Source organism: Sebastes umbrosus, chromosome 8, assembly GCF_015220745.1.
Source record: "Sebastes umbrosus isolate fSebUmb1 chromosome 8, fSebUmb1.pri, whole genome shotgun sequence".
In the NCBI taxonomy this organism is placed as follows: Eukaryota; Metazoa; Chordata; class Actinopteri; order Perciformes; family Sebastidae; genus Sebastes; species Sebastes umbrosus.
In genome coordinates, this window is record NC_051276.1 from 7333132 (window position 1) to 7361012 (window position 27881).

General features: G+C 40.0%; 1 protein-coding gene across 2 annotated transcripts; it reads left to right on the forward strand.

Annotated features, from left to right (window-relative positions):
* Positions 1 to 988: 988 nt before the first annotated feature.
* On the forward strand, positions 989 to 27779 carry fkbp15b (FKBP prolyl isomerase family member 15b). 2 transcript variants are annotated; one of them, XM_037778213.1, is made up of 29 exons: positions 989 to 1184; positions 5200 to 5303; positions 5393 to 5471; positions 5691 to 5760; positions 5852 to 5926; positions 7358 to 7456; positions 7667 to 7816; positions 7930 to 7998; positions 8411 to 8554; positions 8743 to 8891; positions 8990 to 9038; positions 9151 to 9267; positions 10701 to 10785; positions 10948 to 11048; positions 11127 to 11214; positions 11612 to 11721; positions 12131 to 12229; positions 12387 to 12481; positions 12872 to 12974; positions 15935 to 16106; positions 17891 to 18027; positions 18259 to 18414; positions 18621 to 18773; positions 20689 to 20781; positions 20957 to 21068; positions 22232 to 22341; positions 23666 to 24285; positions 26965 to 27076; positions 27237 to 27779. In XM_037778213.1, exons 1-29 carry the CDS (start codon positions 1135 to 1137, stop codon positions 27312 to 27314), a joined length of 3579 nt encoding a protein of 1192 aa, XP_037634141.1. In that variant the 5' UTR covers positions 989 to 1134; the 3' UTR covers positions 27315 to 27779. The 2 variants fall into 2 exon arrangements, with proteins under 2 accessions (XP_037634141.1, XP_037634140.1); XM_037778212.1 differs by having other exon boundaries at positions 991 to 1184; positions 20957 to 21094; positions 22234 to 22341.
* The last annotated feature ends 102 nt before the right edge of the window (positions 27780 to 27881 follow it).

Consider the following 27881-nt stretch of genomic DNA (forward strand, 5'->3'; position numbering starts at 1 on the left):
TATGTGTATCCCATAAGAATACTGTAAAAGTGCTGATGACAGTTTCAACACAATATAAAGTATATATAAAATGTAGTAATAATTATATATTCTTTTTAAGTAGGTAAATAGATACATTAATAAAAAACAACAATAACATATTCTCAAGATGTGTTACATATATTGTCATAGTAACAAATGTGAGTTACATATTAAAAAAACTTCAGAATTATTCTACCCTGAAAAAAACAATTGTGTTTTATCAGCATTACCACAAATCAAGCAGGAGTTATCTACTTCCACACATCTGGAGATGACAGGCTTCAATGGATGGACTTTATATTGAGTTTTGAATTGAACTTCCCTGACATTATCAAGGCCTATTGAGAGCTGGGACACGGTCTTGAACTATGGGGTATGAAACGTGCGCAGTGTAACTACATTGCTATTTGCTCAACTTCGGCGCGTTGATGATGTGCGACATCTCCTCTTTTCACCCTCCTCAGACCTTATTAGCACTGCACAATTTATGAGGCAAAACCCAGGCTCTTTTCTTCTCCTTCTTTCATTCCAAATAAGATAAGATATTCCTTTATTAGTCCCGCAGTGGGGAAATTTGCAGTGTACAGCAGTAAAGGGGATAGTGCAAAAAACAAGAAGCATCATCAAAATATGAACCATTTAAATAGAAGGAAGTATAAAAATAGGAGCAGTATATACAGTATTAACAATAAACAGACTATTATCAAAGGGCCTATTGAAAGCTGGGACATGTGAGTTCCAATAGAAATTGCATTATAGTTTATTTTATTTATTATTTATTTATTTATTTATTTTCCTTTGTTTATGCCATTTAGGCTTCATTTTTGCAAGTATTCTTTATTGCAAAAGTCTCTCCTGCTTTAAACCCCTCTGTGAGGTCAAAGGTTAGGGTTGCCTACAGGGCAGCATCCCCTGACAGTGTGAGTCTCTGAGTCTCTGAGTCTGTGTCGCCCCCCAGTGGCAGCTGCAGCTCACTGAACTGGGATCAGGTGGAGAATCAGCTGACTCCCCCACAAACAGGAAGAGGAACTCACAGCTCAACAACACTAGTCATGTCAAAATAGCATCTGTGCACTTGTTTTATTGAATAAAAAGAGGCTTCAGACTCAGAATATGTTCGCCGGAGACGATGAGGACGGGGACTTCTTGTCTCCATCAGGAGGGTGAGTCTGTCTGTCCCCACTGAGCTAACACTGTTAGCCTGGGAGCTAACTAGCTCAACAGCAGTTAGCCTCGGCTAGCTGCTGTCGTGTATGAGACACATTTCATTAATCTATTGCGACCTTGTTCGTAGGTAATACACCTTTTAGAGAACAGCATGAAGCCGAGGGGATATTTCTAAAAGGTTGTTCTCTTATTCGGCTCACATATTTCACCAGATAAATAACAATACATGTTTATAAATGATGTTTTATTGTGTCTATAATCCTCACCAAGGACATCAGGGTGAGCACCTCAACAACAACATGAATCAAGTTCTTTCACAAGAACATGTGTGTGAAGAATTAGTGAATGACCTCTGATATTCATTAACATCCTGCCACTGATAACGTTTGATATGTGATGAGATGTTTCTATCTACAAATCAGAGAGCTGAACATTCATAAAGCTCAGAGTGACCTCACCAGGTAAAGGTCAGCAGCTACAGAGCATCTTCAACCTGTGGAGAAGTATAAATAATGCACCTGTAACAAACTAATCATGCAGGCCTAGTTCATGGAGAACTATAGCAAGTTATATTACATACTCCTATATTATATATAATATGTATATATAATATAATATGTATAGATAGATAGATAGAGTTAACTTTATTGATCCCGAGGGAAATTCAAGTTTCCAGCATCACAGTTCCATAGTGCAAAACATGTTAGTAAAAAGGCAGTAAAAAAGTAAGTAGTGGAAAGTACAAAGTACAAAACAATATACCAGATATAAAAATACAAGGAGATGAAGAAAACTGTTAAAACTGAATATAGTGCAGGGTAACAGCTGTGATACACGACTATTAAACAAGTGAATATAGTGCAGAAGAGACTGTTAAAAGTGAGTATAGTGCATTATTCGACCACTCGAACATGCAGGCCAAAACTGACAGGCTCAACAACTTTGCCAGACAGGTTGGACTAAACATCAACACCTCCAAAACTCAAGTGATGTGTGTAAACTCCACCCCTGCAGCACCCATTCTTGTAAATGGGGCACCACTTGAGTTTGTGGAAGAGTTCACATACCTGGGCAGCCTCATCAGTAAAGATAGTGCAGTGCAGAAAGACATTAAAACAAGGCTGGGAAAGGCTCAGGGTGCCTTCTCCCAACTCCGTTCCATCTGGAGGTCCAAGCAATACAGCCTTAAAACTAAGATGCTTTTGTACAACAGCAATGTCAAGTCTGTTCTGCTATATGGCTCAGAGAGTTGGCGAGTGATCAAAAGTGATATGAGGAGAGTGGAAGTTTTTCACAATGGATGCCTCCGACGAATATGCCAGATCTTTTGGCTAAACAAAATCTCCAACCACCAACTGTACAAAAAAAACGGTAGCCGTAGCATCATCAAGGAAATTACACACAGACGTCTGAGATGGCTAGGCCATGTGCTGAGAATGGAGCAGGACCGGATCCCGAGAGTCGCCTTAAGATGGACACCACCAGGCAAAAGAAAACCTGGGAGGCCCAAATCCACCTGGCGTAGAACTGTGACACAGGAGCTGGACAAGATGAACCTGTCATGGGGAGAGGCCCAACATGCTGCCAAGGACCGAATACAATGGAGAGAGCTCATTGAAGCCTTATGTCCCATAGGGGATGAAGAGGAATGATGATAGTGCATTATTATCTGTCCTGCAGACCGTCCTCCTTTGTCCACCCCCCTCCCTAGAGAGGTGTTGTACAGTTTGATTTCTCGGGGGACAAAAGGATTTCCTGAGTCTGTCTGTGGAGAACTTGGGGAGCAGCAGCCTGCTGCTAAACGAGCTCCTCTGTTTGGTGATGACGGCGTGCAGAGGATGGCTGGCGTTGTCCAGTATGGCCAGCAGTCTGTTGAGTGTTCTTTCCTCTGCCACCGTCATCAGAGAGTCGAGCTCTATGCCGAACACAGAGCCAGTATATGTATACATATTCCAGTGGTTTCATATTGACTGTATCTCTGGTGGTCCCATTGCTGGTCTGATGATTAATCACATGCCTTTATATCTCCACTGACTTTTGTCGTGTGTTTATTCAGCCAGGTATATATATATATTTTTTTATCATTTGTATGAATGAAGCTTCTCATACTGTCTGGTGTATTCAGGTCTGCGATGACATTTGATTTCCCTGGTTCCTGTTCTGCAGACAATGACTTCTTCATGTTGTGACTTACCAAAGTCATTTTTATAACCTTGTGACTCTCATAAGTCTTTTGAGGTTTGAAATAACTGTCTGATAAACCAAACCCCTATTATCAAACGCAGTGTTTGAGATCTTGCTCAAAGTACTCAAAGAATGAAGAACACGTTTTTACATGTGTAACATTAGATTATGTATTTTCTATGTTTATGTCCACTTATAATGGAGGTTGTGATATTGACAAACAAAATAAATATTTCAGGAATCCAAGCTGTTAACGTTCTGTTAACTAACTTACTATTAATATACCTTGTCTCTCAGTTATGAGGCATTGAGTTACAGCTTTGCCACGTTCTCAAACTGACAACCCTGTTGTGCTTTCTGGCACTGAATGTGTGACCATTGTGTGATAGCGGCACAGTGTGGAGGCACTGGTGGAATAAGCAGCCAGTGTAGGGCATGATCTAGAGGGTTATGGCGGCTAATTCCTATCACATGCTGCTTGTTAGAGGAGTGAGGTGAGGCCTTTTGGCCACAGCCCATCTCAGCTCGGTGGAGACCCAGCACTAAGTCGGAGCTCCTCGGTTTCTTTCTCTGCTATGCTGTTGAATCTGCCACAGTGGTGTGACCGCAACCGGGGAATGAGAGCTTAGGGGTAGCCCGGGACTGGTGCGTTGGAACGTACGCAGGAAGGAGTTTGACTCACACATGCAAACAGGCTGGCCCTTCTCATCCCTGTTCCTTACCATCGGAGATGAGGGCCTCAAGGCTTTCAACATGTCTGCTCGGGGAGATACCAATGATTACCAGTGGAAGGAGTTCCAGGGGTCAGTACGAGTTAGCTGGGCAGTTTTTTCCGAGGCTCGTCTTGTTTTGAAAACACAGAAACTTCGTAGAAGTGTTGGTCTAGTCGAGCAGGTTTGATCCTGACTGTTGGAAATAAGGAGATTGGTGCTTATGATTGAGGTAGTAGTTATAATGATGATGTAATAATATCATTTTTGTGCTACGATTGTTGTTGATTTGTTGATCATCAGAAGATTATCAATTTTGATATCTGATTAATTGTCATTTGTAAACAAAAAATGTCAAACGTTTGCTGTTTTGGTTCCTCAGACATAAGGATTTGCTGCTTCTCTCTTTTTTTTTTTTTTTTAACATCAGTGCACAATGACATCAAAATTTAGGATGACCTGAGAGTCCGTAGTTTGACCAAAAATGTAGTTCCATGCTGCTGAGCAAACTTAATCCGCTGAAGAAGAAAAGATAGTATGTGGACTTTTGCGCACTTGCGTCTCCACAATGGATGTATTCCACTATTCCACCGCTGTCTTCCGGCATCACTTCACCTCGCCAGATTTCAATTCTTGAGCGAGACTCTTTCCATAATGTCAGACACTTATAATAACAATCTGAGCCTGTCGGTGGCAAAAACAAGCACTTTTAGTGGATGTAAATGACGGTGTCAGCTTGCCCCAATAGCACCATATTGCAGCCCGTGAGCAGCTGCCGTCTGCAGCGCTCTCCCTCAATACTGGACCAATTTTAGAAATTGTTATCCCTAGTAGTCAGTTAGACACTAAATCATGAGCAAATAGGTTCCAGGTTGAAAAATACCAAAGTTACCCTTTAAGAGCTGTTGAAGTGTGGCAGCAGGCCGCTAAAGTAACCCCTGAAATGAAGATGAAAGGCTTGTATGAGCAGCTTTACTTGCGCGACTGCACAGTCGGGCCATATCTTATATCTGAGGAAAGGATATTTTATACTATAAGTGTAACCATAGAGCGGATCACACACTTCATGGCAAATATAATCATGTCTAGATGATCTTTACACTTGTTCTCCTTGCAGGGCCAAGTTGGCCTCCCTGTTCGGACTAAACCAGGAAGGCACTCAGGGGAACGAGTCCTTCCAGTACACAGCACCGAAACAGCCCAGAAAGAACTCCAATGCAGGTAAGACGATTAGAAATAGAGACATCAGTGACTTCAGATTCAGCTGGATGTGGAATCTGGAATTAATATGTTTTTTTGTCCGTTCACAGCGTCAGCCACCCAGAAACCAGCTCCACCACCTGGAGCTCCTGCAGTGTTATTCGCCACAGCAGTCCAAGCCTTCAGATAGTGAGGACACAGTTTTTAATATTTTATAACCATTTGAATGTAGCTTGAAGTACTTATGGGAATATTTCTGTTTTTTTTTTCATGTATTTTCTAAACGTAAAAAAGTCTATTCCCACAAGAATTTATTTTTGCAAAACTTAAAAACTGTAACTATAAAATGGATTTCCATAATAAACTGTCAAGTGAAAAGCTTTTCTGCCACTTTTGTCCCATGTGCAGTATTAACGGACAGTATGCGAAGCAGGGGAAGCTGGGAGCAGCCGTACTGGGCAACCACGCAACAAAAGAGGTTGAGCGGTTTGCTAATTGGTCACTTGTTTGAGATTATTGGTGTGACTTTTGATTTTTTATGAATAATGCACCTCTTTTTTTTGCTGCAGTACAAGCTGCTTCTTTACTTGAGCCAACAGAAACAAGTGACCGCTGCCAAGATTCATGTGGGCTTTGTTTTCACAGTAAGTAGAGACGTACAGCATGTTGATTACATATGGACAGATAATGTGATTCATTAGAGGAATATCACACTTTGCACATGGTGGGGAAGTCTAAAAATATATGGAAACACATTTGAATCATTTCTAGGTCTGAAAATGTTTCCTAACTGGTGGAAGTCCAAAGCTTTATCATATACTCTTTTTTAAATTTGTCATAAATAATCTTTAAAATAATGTTACTTATCTGATTGTTGTATTTTGACCTATTGTCAATATACAGTACACTAGGAGAGACACTGATATTTAAAACATATTATAGGGTTAATCCAATGTCTCTCTTCTTTTCTGAGTAACTCATGTACAATACACTATACTGTGATAATATGAATTGGTAAAAGTCAAATAATTACAAATTTGTGTGGGATAAATGTAGGAATCCTTTATCAGAAGTATGTGGGGCATTGTATTGTCAAGACTGCATCAGTCTGGAGTGTTTCACTGGAATATTTACGGAAATCTTTATTGTTTAATTCAAATCAGTTCACAAGATGATGAATTTTAAAAATCTATTATAAATGGATTAAAATGTAATACAGCAACACAGTTCAAAAAATCTCCCAGCCGTCTGCCCCAAAAAAGGGTGTGATGTCACGTTTCCGATGCGGGTAATAAATACTTATTGATAAGAGCGATCACAAACTATTAGCAGCGTATGAGAACGGAGCTTTAGTTTGTAGTCTAGTATAGAGAGACAGAGCGCAATGTAATGTGACCATGCCTTGACTCCTGCCAGCGCATAACAGCTGGCCAATCAGAGTTCCTGTTTCCTGGGTGTGGGTTGGACATGGAAGTGCTTACATGTCTTTGAGTTAAAGTGAAATCGCGAAATGGAAACTGTAGAAATAAAGCAAGAGACAAATGAATTGTAATATAGAATAATGAAATGATATTTCAAATTTATTTTAAGATTCAATTATTCATTCGGACAGAATTACATTATCTGCAAATTTAATGATCATTTTATTATTCTATTGTTGTTTTGAGTTTTTAAATACATCCTTGAAATGCAAATTGGAAGAGTCTAGCAGTTACTTCTTCCCACTGATTCAAAAGTCTTTCAATATTATGTCCATCACAGCTCTGCAAGCTGTTATAAAAATATGAAGTAAATCTTCATTACTGAAGAATTTTTCGGTCAAATTAACAATTAATATTTGATATACTGTATATCAACTGACAAACATTAATAAAGACACCCCAGACTCGATATTAGTCACTATGTAAATAAATAATTGCAAATACAATACAATACATCAAAGTTCATGACACTACGGATTCCCCAGAGTGTGTAACTGTGGAGCAGGTTGCTGCTCAAATGAGCTGATTGTTGATGAAAAATGATGGAAGTGTTCCTCGTCTTGTGCCTGACCACATGTTCTTTCTCTCCTGCAGGTACAGCCAAACAATTACTTCACTTTTTATGACGAGCAGAGGCAGAACTGGTCCCTGATGTTTGAAACAGAGAAAGCTTCATCGGACTTCTGCAAAGAGGTGAGTGACGCAGGAGGAGACCTATTGTTTGACCAACAGAGTGAGTAACTAAGCAGACAGGCTGTGTTGACAGCACAAGATCCACAAGTATCAGGATTGATCTTCAAAACCCCTGTTATATTTCTGCTTTCATTTGATACACGCTTTAGCCAAATCGCACGAGTTATGTTGTTTGTCAGATGATGACTTCTTTCTGTCTATGTACATCAGGTGTGTTTGGCGAAAGCAAACAGCGCAGTCTCCTTAGATGATGTGGTGGTTCAGGATCTGAGTATTGGTGAGGGCCAGGCGGTGGAGAATGGAGACTCTTTGGAGGTGGTGTACACAGGCTGGCTCCTGCAGAACAACGCCATCGGCCAGGTCGCCGCGCACTTCCACCATTATTTAATCAATTGCGTCATTTTGTCTCCAGATCCTGGGGATTTAACTCCTATCATAGCACACTAGTTATTGAATCTTAAATATCATTTCAGATGTTTGACTCCAACCAGAACAAGGACAAGTTGCTACGACTGAAACTTGGAGCTGGAAAAGTGATCAAAGTAAGTCAAAACGTACTGTACAAAATAAGAATAGCAGCTTAAGTTCAATCTCCACAAAAAAAACTTTTAACCACTTTTTTTTTTAGAGATGTAGGGGTGGGGTGGGGAACAGGGGATGTTCAGGGGTAGATCGCAGGTCGACAGTAGATGCCACATAGAAGTGGTGTACATCACCTGAAAGTTGGGAACCTAGATTAGTATTTACTGCAGGAGCATGTAGTGTAAGCCAGCCCGGAGAACGGGTGTTATAAGTATAATGTCTTAGGCACAGTGACAAGTTTAGCTTTAAAAGCCAAGGCCAGCCTAAACTGTGACTGCATCATGTTCGTCATCATATTATCATTTTTTGTTTTATTACATGCATTTGTTGCAATATTATTACTGTGTATCATTACCTTCTCTGTGTTAACAGGGCTGGGAGGAAGGGATGCTTGGGTTGAAGAAGGCAGGCCGTCGTCTCATTATCATCCCAGCCAACCAAGCTTACGGATCCAAGGGAGTCCCCAACCGCGTCCCGGCTAACAGCACTCTTATTTTTGAAGCAGAGATTCGAAGGGTAAATTTTCAACATCATCTGCTCCTGTATTTGACCTTTCCTAACATACCTGATCATTCTAATGTCACATGAATACTAGTTAGGTCTGTGTTTAAGGAGCTGCAACTTCTGATATGACCTCTTTACTAATAGTTGCTTGTAATGTTGGTGAAGTGAAGTGAAGCTTTTTCTGCCTTTTTGCGCCTTAGGTGAAGTTTTCCAAGGACAATGGGTCTGTTAGTGGCAGCTCCAGAGGCTCTGCTGCTCCCTCCCCTGTTCCTTCCTCAGCTTCCAGTGTGGAGAATCTGGCGCCAGAGCACCCAGTTCAAACGACCGCCTCCGGTCCAGGCAGACCAGGGTGAGATTTAAGCCTTGGAAAATAGTTACCAGCACTGTCCTTAACCCTTTTGTCACTTAAAATGATTTATTTCCGACCTTTTCTTTTTTTTATTGCAGGGAGCCACCACTTCGTGCAAAGTCAAACTCCCTCAGTGAACAGTTGGCAGTAAGCACCCTGCTATCACTGCTTCTTTTCTTATTAACAACGTACTGTGATATTGATTGTACTCAGTTATTTTGCAGCTGTATTGATGAAAGCTTTCTTTTTCAAACTTCAGAATCCTGATGCCTCAAAAGCCAAGCTGATCTCTCGCATGGCAAAGATGGGCCAGCCCATGTTGCCCTTTATGACAGGAGGGGCCAGCCAGCCCGAATCCAGTGATTCTGAGCTTGAGGTGGGTCGGCAGAATCTTGGGAGGAAGGTTTTTTCTATGGATGTTAAAGAATAAGTCTGAAGATATTCTGTATTTTTCTTATTGTCAGCAAATTCCATGAAAAGGCCAAGTCCAACAATGAATGTATCCTATTAAATGGATAGTTTGGGTGTTTTGAAGTGGGGTTGTATGAGGTACTTCTCCATAGTCAGTGTATTATCAACAGTAGATGACGGTCGGCACGCCCCTAGTTTGGAGAAACCAACAGGAGTACCAGCACGGGAGCAAAACTATGCACTGCTGTGGACGAGGCCGGCAGAAAAACGTATTTTAGTCACCTAAAAGAAAGGCCCACCTAAAAAAAATCAATATCAGTTTAAGTGTACGCTATATTTAGAATATTTTCACTGGTTTACCATGCCGTGAGACAGCTATAGAGTCTATGTTTCCAACGGGAACTTGAGCAGTTATCTATGCTCTCTTTAAAGCCACCAGACTCCATTAGATATATTGAATGTCAGAAACATGATAAATGATAAATACCCTTCACAAGTTACATGAGCCTGAAGAAATTTCAGTAAAACCAAAAGTTATTCAACTCACAATGACAAAAGCGAGAGAAATGCAGCAACTTGACATGTTTAGGAAGCATTAACTAGTAAATGTTTAATATTTTTACTTGATACTGAAACGGAGAATTGATAATCAAAATTATCATTTTTATACCTCCGCAACAACGTAGTCGGGGGTATATCCGTCCTTCCGTCCATCCCTCCTTCCCTCTGTTCGCGTGTAACACTTTAGTTTCCAGAGCAGAACTCTAAAACTATTTAACTTAGGAACTTCAAATTTGGTATGATGATTGACAGTGTGGTCTAGTTGTGCTCTTTGGGGGTTAGAAATCCAGGGTGCCCAACATTTTTGAAATATTTTCAAAAGGGCAAACACACACACACACACACACACACACACACACACGGGAGAGACGAGACAACAGTCGGAGAAATAAGTGGCGTGCTCTAAAAAGAGAAAAGTAGACAGCGAAAACAGCTTTTTTCCAGAATGGACAGACTCTTACACGTTCATTCTTCCCACAGACAGTTCAAAACCAGTATGTCTCATGTGTTCAGAGACCGTGGCGATTACTAAAAGCGGTAACGTCTTTTTTGAAGTGGAGGCTGGCATCTTCCATCACCTTTTCCGAACTTAACATGTACTGTTTATACTCATTTTGGCGGTTCACTTCCTCTGCTCTCTCCAGGCTCTTTCTCCGTTCCCTACTTCCCTTTATACACAAAAACACATGCCCCATATGCACATCCATGCTCATACACCACACACACTCACCCAGGAGAGTTTGTCTGGGAGGGAGAAGAGAAACACCAAGGCGAGTCTCAATTCTGCCAAATCTGGTGTTATAACTGACTTTCTGCCACTATTGCGTTGATCTCCAGGACACCAGTGGCAGCAGAGCGAAGGATCGGCCTGTGGCTCCATCTCCAGTGCAGATCTCCACTGCTGCTCCAGCTTCAGCATACAGTAAGCTTTTTCCACCTGCTCATATATACTGTATACGTTGCTCCTGCAGCTCAGGACTATAAAGAGCACAATTTTCTATGACGGTGTACAGTATGTTTTACAATTTCTTGGTTAATTCCCTGAATTTTATCTGTTAAATGTATTGTTTTTTTTTTCCTGCAGTACAATCATATCCTCACACCGCTCCACCTTCTGCCTTACTTCCTGTTATGACCACTGTTGCCCCACAGCCGGGGCTGTCTGCCAGCAGCCATGCCTTTCAGGTACTTTGCACTGATTCCTCATCAGTAAGCACATCATGGACAAATCTGGTAATATCAGTGCATTGTGTTGTTTCATAGCCTTACGCCTACCCACCGAACTCCGTGGCTTCATCTCAGCTACAGCCTGTTGGCCATGTCTACCCTGCACAAACTATCCCATACATGGGTAAGAGTGTTCAATTCAATTACAAGAAGCTTTTTGTACACCAGTCAATCCTAAAACTAAATATGGAGCCTAATCCCAGATCAAATGTGCGTTGAAGGGCCCTGAATATCGTCTTCTGTGATTGTAATGTTTAAATGTTTGTATCCTTGTTTCTTGTCTTTGTCCTTTCTGTGATGTTGCAAATGGAGCTGCTGTTATGCAAAACAAATTTCAGACCTGTCTGACAATAAAGCATTATCGTATTATCGTATCGTATCGCTCTCGACACAGGGTCCATTCAGGGTCTGTTTTACTATCATTTCACTATGCAGCCTCATTAATTAATGTAACTACACTTTGATTTAAATGGTGAAACTGTTGCAAATTACAAACCCTGTGATTGTGTTGTTCTCGCCAGGCTCCAACGATGTGACATCCTTCTTGATGACTGAGGCCCGACAACACAACACAGAGATCCGGTTATCAGTCGGAAAAGTAGCAGATAAAGTGGATCAGCTGGCCTCAAAGGTATAAACTCTCTGCAGGACAATACGTTCATTACGAGGTTTTAAAGGACCAGTGTGTAGGATTTAGTGGTATCTAACGGTGAGGTTGTAACCAACTGATTACCCCCACCCCGCCACACCAAGCTTGTAGAAGAACCTACAGTGGCCTTCAGGTGCGTTCACGCCACTACATTCAAGCTGCCACTTCAACGTAAAAAGGCGACTAGAAACACGGCGGCCCCTATGTTGATATGAACATCTCATTCTAAGCCAGAAAATACACAACAGTTCTTTCAGATGGTTATACACTAATGGAAACAAAGTTATGAATGTTGTATTCCATTTCTGACAATAGGTCCCCCTAAATCCTACACTCTGGACCTTTTAATACAAAGCAGATCTGATCTTGTCTTTTTTTTTTACTTCAACAGATAGATGACCTTCAAAGGCAGGGGAGTGTTTCCATGGGTGTTCCTAGTATGTCAATGGAAACCTCCATGATCATGCACAACATCCAAAGAATTGTCCAGGTAAACACCCGAACAGTACGGCGCCTTGTGTTTTACTGGTGTTTTTTTCCTCAGCTCTTTTTTATAAAACAAATATTGATTCTTTTATTACATCTTTTAGTGTCCTGGGACTGGAAAATCAAACTGTGTTCTGAAAACTCTTCATTTTATTTTTTAGGAAAATGAATGTTTCAAAAAGGAAGTCTTTGAGAAAAGCTCTCGCATCGAGGAGCAGAACCATAAGATCGGGGAGCTCATCAACCAGAATCAGAGGTGAGTCTAAAAATGTCAAATAGTCAGTCGCATCATGTCCGACCACTATTTCCACTTGAGTCACTTGCAATAGAAATGTACATGATCTCCCTCTCATGTGGAGCTCTTATGTTTTAAAGTCAAATTCCAAAGTGCCTTTGTATTTCATCTGAGAGATGTGTTTTTTATTTTAGACAGACGTCGTCTAAAATCTTTGTAGTGCTATCCTGCTGCAGTGTGATACTGAAATTAGTGCATTAGAAAAACAATGTAACTAGTAAGAATGATAAAAATGGCATCTGTATGAACTTAAAGATTTGTATGGGCCACGTAGGGGATTACAAACAGTTTTGAAAGGAATAGCGATATCGTCACACTGCTATTTGATCTGGTCGTGCTGTGGTTGTCTAGGTACATGGAGCAGAGTAACCTGCTGCAGGAAAAGAGGAATGACTCCCTCAAGTCATCCAGTGAACAGACCCAGGCCAGATTACTGCTGGCTGAGCAGGACAAGGTGAGAAAAAGTGGTGGTGAAAAGGGGGAACAACTGAGACTGGAAATTGTGCTTTCACACTGCATCAAGCATTACTCTCTTGCAATGCTGACAGACTACACTGGTAGACAAAATATAGTTTATTATGTATGTATTATGTGTATTAACATTTAACACAATTTGCCTGATCATACCTTTGTGGTCAGAGCCTAAAAGCCAAGTAGCTTGCAGTGTATGAATGTACCTTCAGATTGTAGATTTGGTTTTCACAAAGCATGGGGGAAATATGCATTTCTCCACTGAGTCATCCAGCATTTTAGTGACTGATCCTAAGTAGAGCCTAACTGATCCATTGGTGGGACCAGGCGTATATGAGAGAGATGATGATGAGAGACAAGAAATGCCAAAGAGATATAGATGGATAGATATAAATATAGATAGATAGATGGTTAAATCAATGTATTTAGAAAAGAAGTGTGCTGTTAAATTTGGAGACAAACAAAACTGAATTATTCACCCAGAGAAGAGGTGTTTGTCCGGGCTGCAATTTAAGTCCAACTTCATTTAATGTGTATATAAATTGAACTTGCTGTTCAGTTGGATCAATGTGCTGGTCTTGACCCGTCCCTTCTAGATAGAGAGGTGAAGTGTCTGTTTTATGCTGATGACCTGGTTCTACTGTCTCCTACTGAACAAGGACTACAACAACAGCTGGGCATAGAAGAACAGTACTGTCAGAACTGGGGCCATGGCAGTAAAAATGCCCCAGATGTCAGGGGAACAAATCCCAGTTTACCATAAATAACTATATCATTGAACATAGTATGAATTATACCTACCTTGGTATAACCGTAACAGCATCAGGGAGTTTCAACATGGCAGTGAATGCACTAAAATAAAAAGCTCAAAGAGCTCTAAATGTATTTAAGAGAAAATATTATAATTTCCAAATTCCAATTATAATCTTGCTTAAAATATTTGATAGTGTCATCCAGCCCGTTGAGCTGTATGGTAGTGAAGTACGCGGTCCACTCAGTCATTATAACATCCAACAGAACCCTGACATGCAGGGTTTTTTCTGCGGATACATTTTACGCATATACAGAAACACACCGACAAATGCATGTAGAGCAGAATGTGGCTCAGAAAAGAGTCCCTTATGTCAGTTGGTGCTGAGGCTAACTGCCCCCTCTCAGGCACACTCTGGCCAGCCTCACAACAACACCGCTCTCCAAACACCAACCAGAGTAAAACTAATTATAGCGCAATGTAAAGAAAACCATAGAGAACCCTGGAAAAAAAGAAACTAGAATGTTTTCTGGCTCTAAAAAGAGATTATGAATTGTCAGATTATCTCTCTACTGTCTGAGATAGGAAGCACAGATGGATCCTATCCAAGACAGAGATGCACTTCCTCAAAAAATGTAAAACATTCAATGATATAAGGAACAATTATTTTGACAAATTCAACACACACAAATGTTTGTTGAAATGTAATTATAATATTGTAAATATATCATTAATAAATAACAATTGTAACGTTGTTGCCAACATTGTTTTTTTGAAACTCTCATGCCAATGAAGTCTTTGATTTAATAGCGATAGAGAGAGATGGTGAGATAGAAATGATCTAGTTGTGTCTGAGTGTGCAGCTGTTTCTTGCTACAACCTTTAGGATATCTTCCATTTTCAAGGTCTATATTCTCTTGTATGTGCGTTTCACCATTTTTACATTCAATATGTAAAGGTTTCAAATGCCAAAAAAATAAGCAAATCATACAATAAGAGGTCCGTCGATTTTTTTATTTTACATGTGTCCATAACATGTTTTAAACCTCTTTTTTACCTGTTGTTCCTGGTGAAAACTGTAAATCTCCAAATGTGTGTGAATTTTTCAGATACACTGAAGGATCAAGGGTTCCTTTGTGGATTGAGAAAATTCTCTTGCTTCTTTACCTAAATAAACTACTAAGTAAACCATTAAGAACCCCGTTGGATTATCAGAAAAAACTAACTCAACACTGATGGACTTTGTTCTGTAATAGTGGTACATTGGACTAGTTATTTAAGTACATGCATCATTATTTTTCTATTCTACGCTAACTGAATTTCACATTGAGATTTCCCCTTATTTATTGAATCATTTACTGTGTGTTTCTTGTTACAAATCTGATGCTATTAAGTGCTTTGCTCTTTGCCAACTGCTCTCTGCTTGGTTATTTGCGCTGCAGTGCTGCTCTGAGGAAAATCTAGCATTTACTGCTCTCTCTTCTCAGCATGCACTGCCTCGGGACCTGGGCTCCGGCCAGGTGAGCCTGTTTTCTCTGTGTACCGCTACCAGACTGGGGTCAAATAGTATCTGCAAAAGAAGAAAAGAAAATGACAAAGTGATACTGTGTAAGTGCTCCAAAAGTATTTATTTTTTTAACTCAGCAGCTGTTTTGAGCAAACAAAGCAAAGACAGCTCCTCAGTGAGTTTGTCATCGACAGTTTAAACTCAGGAAGACAAACCTTCCTTTTTGCCTGAGCACTTTGCAATGACAAACACACAACAGATACATCCTTGAGACAGAAAATGCAAATCTGGCATTTAATCGCTGATCTGACAATCCGGTTTGCCCTTATCAAGCCCCACTTCCAAACACGCTGCACAAAATATAAAGTATCATGCGGAACTATTTGACCCCGATCTGACCGCTGCCACTGGAATCATCCTTTTTCATACTTCATTGACATTTGGACTAACTTTTCTTTCTTCTTTTTCCCTGCTGTCTCCTTTTCCATCAACCATCACTTACCATTTTTCTCCCACAGGGTCACGCTGCTCTCACACCAATAGCACCAGTAACCACTCATCTAGGCTGTCATTATGTTGTTACACTGTCTCTGTGTGGCCTGGGTTTTCCCTTACTACAGACAGCCACTGCTACATGCCTTCCTCTCCTCTCACCCCTCTCTATGTCCGTCTGCGTCTCCATCAGGTCCGTCTGACGGAGGATCTGGCTTCGTCCGTGTCCCAGCAGTCTCAGCTGCAGCTAGAAGCTACAGCTCACCAGCAGAAGGCCATGGAGATGCAGAGTAAACTGAGCTCAGCGCTGCAGGACAACGAGAGGCACTGCCAACGCGTTGCTGCCCTGGAAACACAGCTGGAAGGTTTGTGCTGTCATTTTTATTGGTTTAGTACAACAGTCCTGCAATAAATCCTACCTGCATGAGTGTTGTAATGTTCAGTTTTTGTTGTAAGTTTTTCACACAGGTGTTCAACTTTATGATCCTTTTTGGAGGCAGATAATGATGCATTAAACCTTCATTGATACAAATGGGGTGGACAAAGTGTTTGCAAAATCTCTCAGTAAAATCAACAATTACAGCCTCCAAAATGACCATGAAGTTTAATTAACACCTCTCTAACAGAGCTTCAATAAACAAACAAACATAATTGTAACTGGCAACGGGAGTGTATGTGGTTGCACTCACTTAGCCAGTTTTTTTCCTGTTTGACATACGTGGTTTAACTAATCCTGACTTAAAGCTACCAGCAATACGCTAGATTCTAAAGAATTCCACAGCCCAGTGTTGCCAACTCTTTTCCAATGAAAGTAGCTGGCAGCACAAGCTCCCAAATTCACTAAATCTAGCGAAAATGTCACCAAGAGCAACACTGACGGTCCACCCCTTCAGGCCTCCCTCGAAAACCGTTCCCCCAAAATGATCCTTATGAACATAAATATATCATAATGAACGTAAACAACGAACACGGCTATTATTAGTACTTGTGGAAGACTTGGACAGGCTAATTACAGTCCTGCGACAGCCACTGATACTGTCTTTTTTCTTTTTTGATTTATTAGGGATGTAATGAGAATTTCAACAAATACAACAAAAACTAGACCCTAGCTTACAAGATTGTTTGAGCCAGCTCAAACAATCGTGTTCACTCTCATCTAGTTAACATGTTTCTTAAACACAGATTTGAAGGATATGGCTAAGTTTTTCTTATTTTCAACAACTGACAAATTAGTGTAAATGTAAATCTTTAAAAATAGGTCTCATATATAGCTTCATTTTCACAAAAGGCTCAGTAATTTCCAGTAACAGCTGGTCACTGTAGTTTTTATTAAATGTTACTTAAACAAGAGGTAATAGTTCATTTGTTGGGGACTATTTTCAGCAGCGGATTAATAAAACCAAAATAGATCAAAATAAACTACAGTGTGTGTGTTCATGTGAATGAAGGAACATGTCACCCAGTGCAACAGTGTGGCTCATTGATGTGTTTTAATAGTTTTTGGACAACAATGGAGCTCTATTACACAGAGGAAGAAGATAGATCAGGCTTTGATACACACACAATACTTGTTAGTAGATGCATTCATTCAGGTTTTGGTCTTTTGTTGAATTTTTTTTTCTGTCGATAAAATGGAAAATAAAGACTATCACCAGACTTATGTGTATCCTTCAATTTTGGATGATTATAAACAAGTGCGCTCTTATTCTGAAAGTCAAAGCCATGATTAGCAATGATACAATTTTCAACAACATTAGTGCCTCTAAGGAATGGAGTCATGTGAATCTGAAAATGAGTTCAAGCATGGGGTTCATCTCAAAATGTCTTGATCATGATCTAGATAACAAGAGTATGATTCAGAATTGTTAATAATTCTGCATTTTAACAGGTTTGAGCACAACAACATGTTGCTTTGTTAGCAGCTCCAGATAGGCCTAAACTTTGAAAAGCTGAAAAATCCTTCCCAGCTTAAAATCAGTAAAAACAAGGTTAGTCCATGTACCAAGAACATGGCCCTGGAGCGCACAAGTAAAGGATGTTAAAAAAAATTAAATAAAGGACGTTACACCCGAACTGACCGAAGGCCGTGTTGGCCTAAGATGATTTTAAAGAAACACTGGTCTAACAATGCTGTGTTTATGTGTTTCAGAGATGAAGGAGGTAGCAGAGAGGGCCCAGGCTCAGTACCGTTCAGAGAAGCAAAGACGCAAAGAGATGGAGCTGAGAGTCAACAACACAGAGGAGGAACTGCAGGACCTAAAGACTGATAAAGAGAGCCTAGAACGAGTACGTATGCTTCATGTTTTTTGTCCTTCTTTCAGTGAAAGGGGACAGACTTTGGTTCTCCGCAGAGGGTATGAACTTAATATCAGTATCGGTACACAGAAGTCACCATGGAAACAAGGATAATATGTTAAAGAACTGTTCAAATTTAGGAAGAATTCATGCAGGAGTTTTTGAAATGTGAAATAGTTGTTGGGTAAATGTTGACAAACGGTTTGTTCCCCTCCCTTTAAGACACTTTCAGAAAGGAAGAAGAAGTGGCAGGCTGAGCGTCAGCGTCGGGATGAGGAGGTGGAGGAGCTCCGTAAGAGCAGCCAGCAGGAGCTGGACAACATCCGAGCTCAACTTCGCAAGGCCAGGACCAGCACTGACAATGCTGCAGCCGAACAGGTTACATCCAATGAAAAGGCTGTACTGTAGGAACATAGACGATAATGTGATTATTTAATAACTTGCAATCGATCTTCTCTTTAAATTCCCTTAAATATATTCTGTTAATAAACCGTGTTTTTTTAAAGTGTCTATCTCAAGTGGCTACATTGTCGACATTGCTTTTCATAGTTCCACTAATGATAAATGCCATGTATGTGTTGCAGTTGTCTCAGCTGCAGTCGGAGCTGGAGGAGGAGTGGAAGGGGAAGTGTGAGCAGATGTTGGCCTCTGCTAAAGAGCAGCACAGTAGAGAGCTGACTGAACTAACAGAGCAGAGAGATGCTCTGCAGGACAAGCTAACCCAGCTACAGGAAAAGGTAGACAAACCATCTAGCCATGATAAAACACAAACGCATACGAGTCCAAGCAATATAATCGCAAAGTTTGTCTCATTGGTTGTTGACTTAATGAAGAACTCCAATTTTGCATGCTATGGCTACTTTATAGACTGCAGATTGGCCCCTTCAGTCTACATGTCCAAGTGTCCTTGGGCAAGATATTGAAACCCAAATTGCTCTAGGTGTTTGTGAGTGTGCGTGTGAATGTTTAAGGTTTATGCTCCTGAAGAACAGGTGGCACCTTGTATGGTAACCTCTGCCACCAGTGTATGAATGTGTGGATGGGTGAATGCTTGCTTGTGTGCTTTGATTGATCACTAAGAACAGCACTATATAAACACAGTCCATTTACATTATGGGAAGTGCAGGCTCATACTAGAGACTAAAACTCATGATATCTCTGCCTCTGCTGCATCGATTCTGACCATTCTTAGCAACTTAATGATGCTGGAGCAACCCTTTAAATGCAATTTAAATAGTAATGTAATTTCTCTACTATTATAATAGTATTATGTTTTATCTTTTCATGTAGGGCGAGGTCATAATACAGAGCAGGCCTAGTACAATATGCCATTGATGTTTTATGTTAATTACATCATCTTTAATCAATTATATTAATAATAATAGGTCCCTAAAATTTAATTTAACAATGATTTAATAATCATGACATAAAACCAAACAACTCGTCAGCTGTTAATACATGTACCAAAACCTCAAAGGCTCAAATAGCTGATGCAAAAGAAAACAAATATAAAAAGTACCTTTTGAATTAAGGTTGTAATTGTTTTGAATTTTCAATTAGTTTTATTTTAGTTTTGACTTTTCAATTTCATTTTTTAGTTTAGTTTTAGGGAGTTTTGAAAGTGCATTTTTCTAGTTTTATTTTAGTTTCAGTTTTTCAGAATGATTTTGTTTTAGTTTTTATATATTTCGTTTTAGCTTGTTTCAGTGTGTACTAACTACATATACAAACAAGATACATGGTTGGGGAACTGTTTAGGAACGGCCATAATGTTTAAATCTTTCTTCAGTACTCTTTCACAACCACACTCGGAAGAAAACTTGTCACCTGCAATTTCATCCCGACCCAAGTTAGTTAACATTAGACCTGAGCTAAAAAGCTCAGTTAAATGGCATTTGATCTACTACAATATTTATATCATGTTCTTGTTATTTAATTCTACAAGACTAGACTCCATGTGAAAAACAACAGGGATTAAATATGAAGCTGTTGCAGCATAGCACCAGCTCCTGGAATGTCAAGTCTGTTAAATTTCTGTGGTTCAGTTAATGGAGATTCTTGCTGTCTCCTTATTTCGGTAGTGATATATTATAGCTAAACTAAAACTGAATTAACCTTCATTTTTATTTCATTTTATTCATTTTTTTAACCAGGGAATATTGTTTCAGTTTAGTTTTCTTAAAATATATCTATCGTTTTTTATTTAGTCGAAGTTTACAGCAATATTTTTCAGTGCTTATTTTTGTTTTGGTTTCAGTTGTAGTTTGACCAAATAATAACCCTCCTTGGAATTTTGTAGGGTAGCTAGTTAACTAAAGCTATCTAATTAGTTATCTACTTTTACTACTGTTATTGTTTACAAAATGAAACCACTAGATGTAGCAAAAACACCAGATAGCTCTCGAAGTAGAAAACAAAACTGATCTTAAAATGAGGTATGTTCAGTCAGAAATACAGTGGTTTAGGCAGCTTTTCGTGTATTCATTTCTTTTTTTATTTGGTCATCAACAACCACGGGGTTTTAGAAATACATTTTTTTTTACATAGATGCACCATAATTTGAAACAAGAAAAAGTGGGTTGCATAGTGTGATGTAAACGTGAATATATGATTTGTGATTGCCTTATTTTTGTCCTCTCTCACCCTCACCAGTTTACGGTTCTGAAGCAGTCAAGAGAGTTAGAAGACCAGTCTTTGCTACAACATCACGGGCAGACTGAAGAGCTGCAAGCCCTTCAGGAAAAAGTAAGATGGATGACTAGTCGTCAGTCAGCTTGTGCATCTAATTACACTAAATGGTCATCCACATTTTTTTGTTGGACATCACGTTGACACCCTATCACCCCCCCTCCCGCCACACACTTATATACACACACAAAAACACTCTTTCACACACAGTCACTGTATGTTGTTTTCTAAGTACACAGCCTTGGAGCAGCAAGGAGTGGCTGTACGGGAGAAACTGGAAAGAAGAGTAGCTGAACTGGAGAAGAACCTGGCAGAGCAGGAGAGTTCAGGAGAGAGTTCAGGAGATACTTCAGGAGATACTTCAGCAGAGGTGAGGAGTCATCCATGAACACACACACACACACACACACACACACACACACACACACACTTGTGCATACATGAAACTATGAAATGAGGTTGCAGCACAATCATTCTCTCCTGTTTTTCATCATTCATGAGAAGACTATAACTTTGTCACCGTGCAAGTCACAGAATTAAAATCATCAACAATAGCTCATTACCACCACCAGATGTCAGCGAAGGATAGCTGAGCCTTCAGTCCCTCCCACTCGTAGTTCCCAGCTTGCTTTTCACCACCTGACAAACAGGAAGTGATAATGCATGAGTGTGGTGTTGTTGTTGTATTGAATAACAGTTTTACCTGATAACTCTCCCGCCCACTACACATACATTATAGCATATAATATCTTACATACTGCACAGTGGGCAGGGCTTAGATTTTTGCTTGAGAGTCGTTCACGTTTTTCAATACGTAATGTGATGCATATTGTAAACCCATGTGAGCTGTGCACCCTTTTGTAGTAGTACTAATATATAAATATAAACTCATAGACAAGTTTCCATTAGACTCAAGTGAAATTGTGTCCCAAACTTGAAGTATTCATGAATATGAACAAGATTCAAGACACATTTAATAAAGCAATAAAGGCTGTGCTTATTGAAGATGTGCAGCCGAAGGTCTTCATGTATTAACAACAGATCATTTTGGCCTTTTTAGCACGTTTCATTAGAAACCTTTCAGTATAACCAATACAAATTGAATCAACACCTTTATGATACAAACATAATCTGAATATGATTATAATATTACTGATATGATAATGTAATAAATATAATGAATCGTCATAAATGTATGTAATGTATTTATGGTATTTTTTCCAGTTAGAGAAATTTAAGATTATGTCATGACGGTACTTCCTATAGGCAGGGTATTCCTTATTGTTATTATTTGTATTATTGGGACAGGCACATAAGCATAGAGTATTCATGTTATTACATGGTTATTGATTAATGCTGATATTTCACAGTTGAGGTACAACTTTTGCTTTGATGTCTGATTTACGTCGAAGTTTGTTTTGTTGTCAAAGGTTTAAGGCGTACGCATGCATGTGACATTACTTACGATTTTTGAGTAATGAAAGTGACGCTGCCTGTGTGTACTTGCAGGTGAAGCGTGTGATGAACGGAGTGTTTCATTCTCTGCGAGGGGAGTTTGACCTCAGTGAATCTTACAGTGGCCAGGCTGTGCTGGGGGTGATTGTCACTACCATTAAGGTAAGTGTATTTTACACAGAAATGCCAAAGCAGCCTTTCCCGTGGCAGTATGGAGGAAAGAAAATACATCTGATTAATGACATGTTTGGCAAATGGACAAAATAAAGGAAACGTATGGATGGAAAAAAGTGTCTTGTACCCACTTCAGACATAACTAGTGGTATTTATTACAATATGTAGTCGTAAACCCAGTGTTGGTCAGCTATAAATAATTTATTGTCTAGATAAATAATAATAATAATAATAATTAATAAATAATAAAATAATAAATACATAATAAATAACTTTATTTATATAGCACCTTTCAAAACAAAATTACAAAGTGCTTTACAATAAAACTAATAATACAAGTAATAAAATACAAACACAAGATAAAAAAATAGTATAAAATAAAAAAGATAAAATATTTGCAACAAATACAATAAAGTTACAATCTCAAAGATCTCTGTTTTGTTCTCATTGGCGGCATCTGTGGTGATAGGCAGTAACTGCAGGTGTGTTTTTGGATCTCACTTCCCACAGATCTAAACAGTGTCGCCTTTTCCCGGTAATATAATACTGTAAATGGAAGGGCTTTCACCAGTGGGCCATAGGCTCAATCACCATTGTGTTACCTTATTCGGCGATAGATAGCGATTTAAAGAGATTTGCTGATTTTCAATGAGCTTTGTATCATTACAATGTGGGTAGTTTATGCAAATGAACAATGTTGAACTTCCCTCTGTGTTGCCAGCACCCAAAGGCCCTTCCTCATTTACCAGCAAATAATCCTTGCTGGCTCTGGGCTATTTGTTTGAACTACAGATTGCATTTTCACATTTGTTTTGTATTTTTTTTTAACATTTATGTAAATGAAAATCTTAGATTATTACTTTAAGAAAAAGAAAAAAGAAGAGATTTAAAAGAGGATACTGAGTTTAGCTGCCTGAGAAGAACCATTAGTAGGGCCCTGCCAGAGGATCCCTGGCAGTGATCATCAGGCGCATAGTGAGCTATCAGATCACAGATATAGGTAAGGGCCTGACTATTCAAGGCTCTAAAAACCATCAGTACAATCTTAAAATCAATTCTAAAACTAACCTGTGAAGGGCTGATGTGGTCTTTTCTCTTAGAACGTGTTAGAAGCCTGGCAGCCGCATTTTGATGGCAATCCTACCCAGCTACTTTATATACCGTATATATACACACATGTGAAACTTCATTCACTATAATGGAGGTGGATGACACTCACTGGCCGATATTTGATTTTGCACAACAAAACACCAGTGCCAAACATCTGTTTTGGTGAAATTTCTTATAGTCATGTGGATATTTTTTTTTCCAGAATGTAACCTTGCAGCTGCTCAGTGGCACAGACAGTTCTTCGCTGAGACCGAGTAAGAAGGAAGAGGAAGAAGAAGAGGAGGAAGAAGAAGAAGAACAAGAAGAACATAATGCACATGTGAATGGTGGCAGAGAGGAAGTCAGAGAGGAATCTGATTCTCACCAAGTCAGTGAGACCCAGACGGATCAGGAAGTAGCAGCAGAGGAGCAGACGGAGACCGCAACTGAGTCAAAGACACAAAGCCAGACAGAGGCACTAGAGGTCACTGATCTCAGTCTTGTTTCTCCCACTGAACCAAAACCTCAAGAGACGGCAGAGTCTGAAGAACAGCAGGAGCAGGCAGAACACCCTGTTCCTGAAATCTCTACAGAGGAAAAAGACACCAACAAGTCTGCAGATCCAGATGATGAACCTGAAGAGAGTTCCCCACCTGAGGAGGACGGACAGGAAACTCTGTCAGAAACAAGCGCTGCAGTGACAAGTGAGGTGGACAAGGAGAGTGTGGACGATGGAGAGCATGTAGAAGAAATACATGCTGCTCCTCAGAAAGCCTTTAGACCCCCAGACAACCCGCCTCCACCACCGAATGCACTACCGAACAGCTCAGGAGAGGACTCAAGGTGAGTCCTGGCACGAACGGCTGCTATATCAGAATATTCTTGGCCAACCACGGTGTATGGCCTCCAGCGATTAACAAGAAGCATCTACTGCTATTTGCAGTTATAAACATTGTTTAAAAAAGCCTGTAGGTAGAATATGAAGGCACCAGGAGGAGCATTTGAGATGTTGCACACTTTCTTCCAAGGTTTTAGTACTTAGTTGATAGAATCAAATTCTGTTGTGCTAATTGAATTAGTTTTAAGTGGATGCAAGGACAATACAGGCCTGATCTGGAGGTACTACTGACAGCTTCTCTAATTTTCAGAATTTTGTCAGTAAAGAAGGAGACAAATTCATTGCATGACACAGGACCCTCCTATCAACTTGTCAACAGTTGCAAATAAGGTGCATGCATGTCAGAGAAGAAGCACTGCCTTTCTGCATTTCTCAGTTCAAAGTCTCTTTATAGATGTCATAATGCACCTGGAGATTAGTTTATCGTCACGTGCGTTCAGCAACTCAGTTTTTTGCCAGCGTGGCATTTCTCCATGGAGACTAACTTTACCTTAGTGGGGGCAATAGCATCAATAACATATTGTAATATTGCAACTGAAATTATCGGTATATATTAACGGTAGATTATGACATTGCTATTGTAACCGGCTCTTCATTGGTTTTATAAGAAAAGAATGAACGCACACGGGCATCCAGTTGAACAGCAGACAACACACTTAACTAACTAAGTAACCAACAAACTAACTAACCAATAGCTATAAGCATAATGTAGAAACGTACAGATAACTTCATCCTCACACCTCATCGGTGCGTTAACTCAGAAACATCCAGCTCCACCAGTCTTCACTTGATTCAATATTCATGAACTGAACATTACTATAGGCTACAGCAACGTAACTTAAATATCAACACTTTTTTTTTTAGGGAGACAGGGTTACCCCCTGTGTTAAGTTCCACTCTGTTACATTAAAATACCAGTTACTGTACTGTAGGCTACTGTACGAGGAGCAGAGATGCAGGGCTCAGTTTTCTCTCACAGCTGTTGCAGTCTGGACTGCTCACATGTGCCACCTGGTGGTTGTTTGTGCACACTGCAGCTAGTGCAGGAAACAACAGAACACAATAGAAGTCCTCCTACCTCCCTTTCTGTCACCTCAGGGCACCTTTACCGCTGCAGGAATCGCATCACATGAAAGGAGTAACATCTGTACATGATCACTGACTGAGACTCAAGAGAGTTTGCTGTGCAAGAGAATGGCTGAATAATTCACTGGTGTTTTCAGTGATGTCCTCTGATTGAACATTTGTCTGCACTGAGGTAGTCATCTCAAAGAGAACACAGGAATGAGCAGAAAGAGCAGCTTCAGTCACCACAAACTTAGAAATGTTAAGACCCTTGGAGGTGATTATGTCCAGAGTGTGGCCTTAATGTGTGTGAGCTCTGTCACATGATGTATGTCAGTCCATAGTTATCCAGAGTATCAGAAAGCAGGTTTAAGAAACTCTGAGCCGAAGACTGAACTCTGAGTTTTCAGTTGCAGAACAGCTGATCAGAGTCAGTTTAATCAACTCTGAGTAGGTTGAACCTGAACATAAAAAGCCATTATCAACGGAGCTCTGATACTACGATTTACCATGGCAACAGGTAAAGAGCCTTCTTTTGAATCCAGTCGACGTAGAGATATTAATACATGTATATGCAGGCTGTGCACATTTATCTTTAAAAAAAAAAAAAACTGTCAGAGCGGGGAAAAGTGTCAATAATATCATAATGTTTTATACAATAATGATGAGTTCCCCTCATCTCAGACTTAACTAACTCAGAGTTTTCACTAATCCTGCTTTCTTAAACAGGCCTCTGCTGTCCTATAGGGGCTGTCAACATGAAACTTCAAATCACTAACAATAAATAAATACTCAGTCAAAGTCAATGGAGAGTCATCAAAAAAGTTTGCACAGTATTTAGGTGGCCTGTAGATGTTTAAGAATACAGCTCAACACGAGGAGTTCAGCTGAAAAGCAACATATTCAAAATGTTCATTTGACTACTTATCGAAACAGGAATAGAAACAGGAAGTCCAGTCACGTTATTATGTAGCACTTTGAAGCAGAGAGCACTTTAAAAACTTGCTGTTGACACATTCAAGAACACCCTGTAACTGCATGAACGGGACAACCTGTTCTTCCATGATAGCATTTGACTCATAATTCTTGTTTGTCAGAGCAGATTTTTGAATGCACCACAAAGTTTTGAAAATGGTTTGCTTCTTCATCATGCAGCACCAAACAACCGTCGGCCAAATATGGAATTTGAAAACTATCCAAGCTGCACTGTCGGCTGGTGGGAATGAAGATGATGCATGTTTGAACCCCCAAAAATAATATCGTGGATAAGAAGTCATTTAGGACTCGGTCACATGTTGTCAGATGCACTTTTGAAGGCCAATAAACTTAATTTTTACTGACCACATTTCATTTAACTTGACTACAGTCGTAACATATTTGTGCCACTTATCTCTACTAATGGATGCATAGATTCCTGCAAACTAACGGCCTGTCTGAACTTTTGTTTCTTGCTTGCTTCATCCCCGTTTTCCTTTTCACTTTCTTCTGTCTCTTTGTACTCCACCCCCCCACCCTCTTCCCACCACCACCACCACCACCCTTTTCTGCTATTCTCTCAGACTGACTGGGGGAATGGCTGAGGAAAATGGAGAGGCAGCGCCATTTTTCCCGATCTCAACTCCTGTCAACCCCCCCACAGCACCCAGTGAGGAGGAAGAGGAGGATGAGATGGTGAGGAAGGATCTGTAGATCCCCTTCCCCCTCCCTGACCCTAACCCTTTCCTTGTTTTTTGTTTCAATGTTAAAGCTGTCAGAGATGTTTTAAAAAGATTACGTTCTGTATTACCACCAATGCGACATTTATGTCATCATCTCTCTCGTTCGTGTCCAGAGCTTGAAGGGCCGTCCCCCCCCTGCCCCTCTCTTTGGTGATGAAGAGGAGGATAATGATCTGGACTGGCTAAACTGAGATGGAACCAGAATAATGCAACTCTATAAACAGGCGCAAGGAGCTTTACCAGCCGTCTCTGCCTGGTGGAGCAGTCAACACAACAAGAGAGACCTCTGCTGATGACCTTGATCGGACGAAGAAGTCAGACCCGCCTGGCTCTTCACCTCCGTGCTGCCCTGCTGACAGACAGCTGCTACCACAGCTACAATTTCAGGCTCTGATTTTGTTTTGAAATAACAATTAAATTTGTAATTCACAGAAGAAGACAATTACAACAAATACGTTTCATCAGTTTATGTGATACCTGTTTGGTGATTTCATTTAATCCCAAATTTTTACATGGCACTGTAGCAGATTAGTCTGTTGAATCAGAAGTAATCCTGTTGTTTTAATTATTAGCTTGCTGCTTTAAGAATAGAACTTTTACACACTTTTGCTAACCTGAAATTCATTCCCAGAAAATAAATGACATATAAAATGCCACGGCTTTATTGCTTCTCTTGGCGTGTTGTTGTTGTGCGGGTCAAATCATTTTATAATTGTTGTTAAAGTTAGCATTTAGTCTCATGGATATTTCAGAAACCT

Coding starts and splice junctions, on each gene's coding strand:
- fkbp15b (XM_037778212.1), top strand. CDS start 1,135: ATGTTCGCCGGAGACGATGAGGACGGGGACTTCTTGTCTCCATCAGGA. Junction 11,049..11,126: donor CCAGCAGCCATGCCTTTCAG/GTACTTTGCACT, acceptor GTTGTTTCATAG/CCTTACGCCTACCCACCGAA. Junction 18,028..18,258: donor ATAAAGAGAGCCTAGAACGA/GTACGTATGCTT, acceptor CCTCCCTTTAAG/ACACTTTCAGAAAGGAAGAA.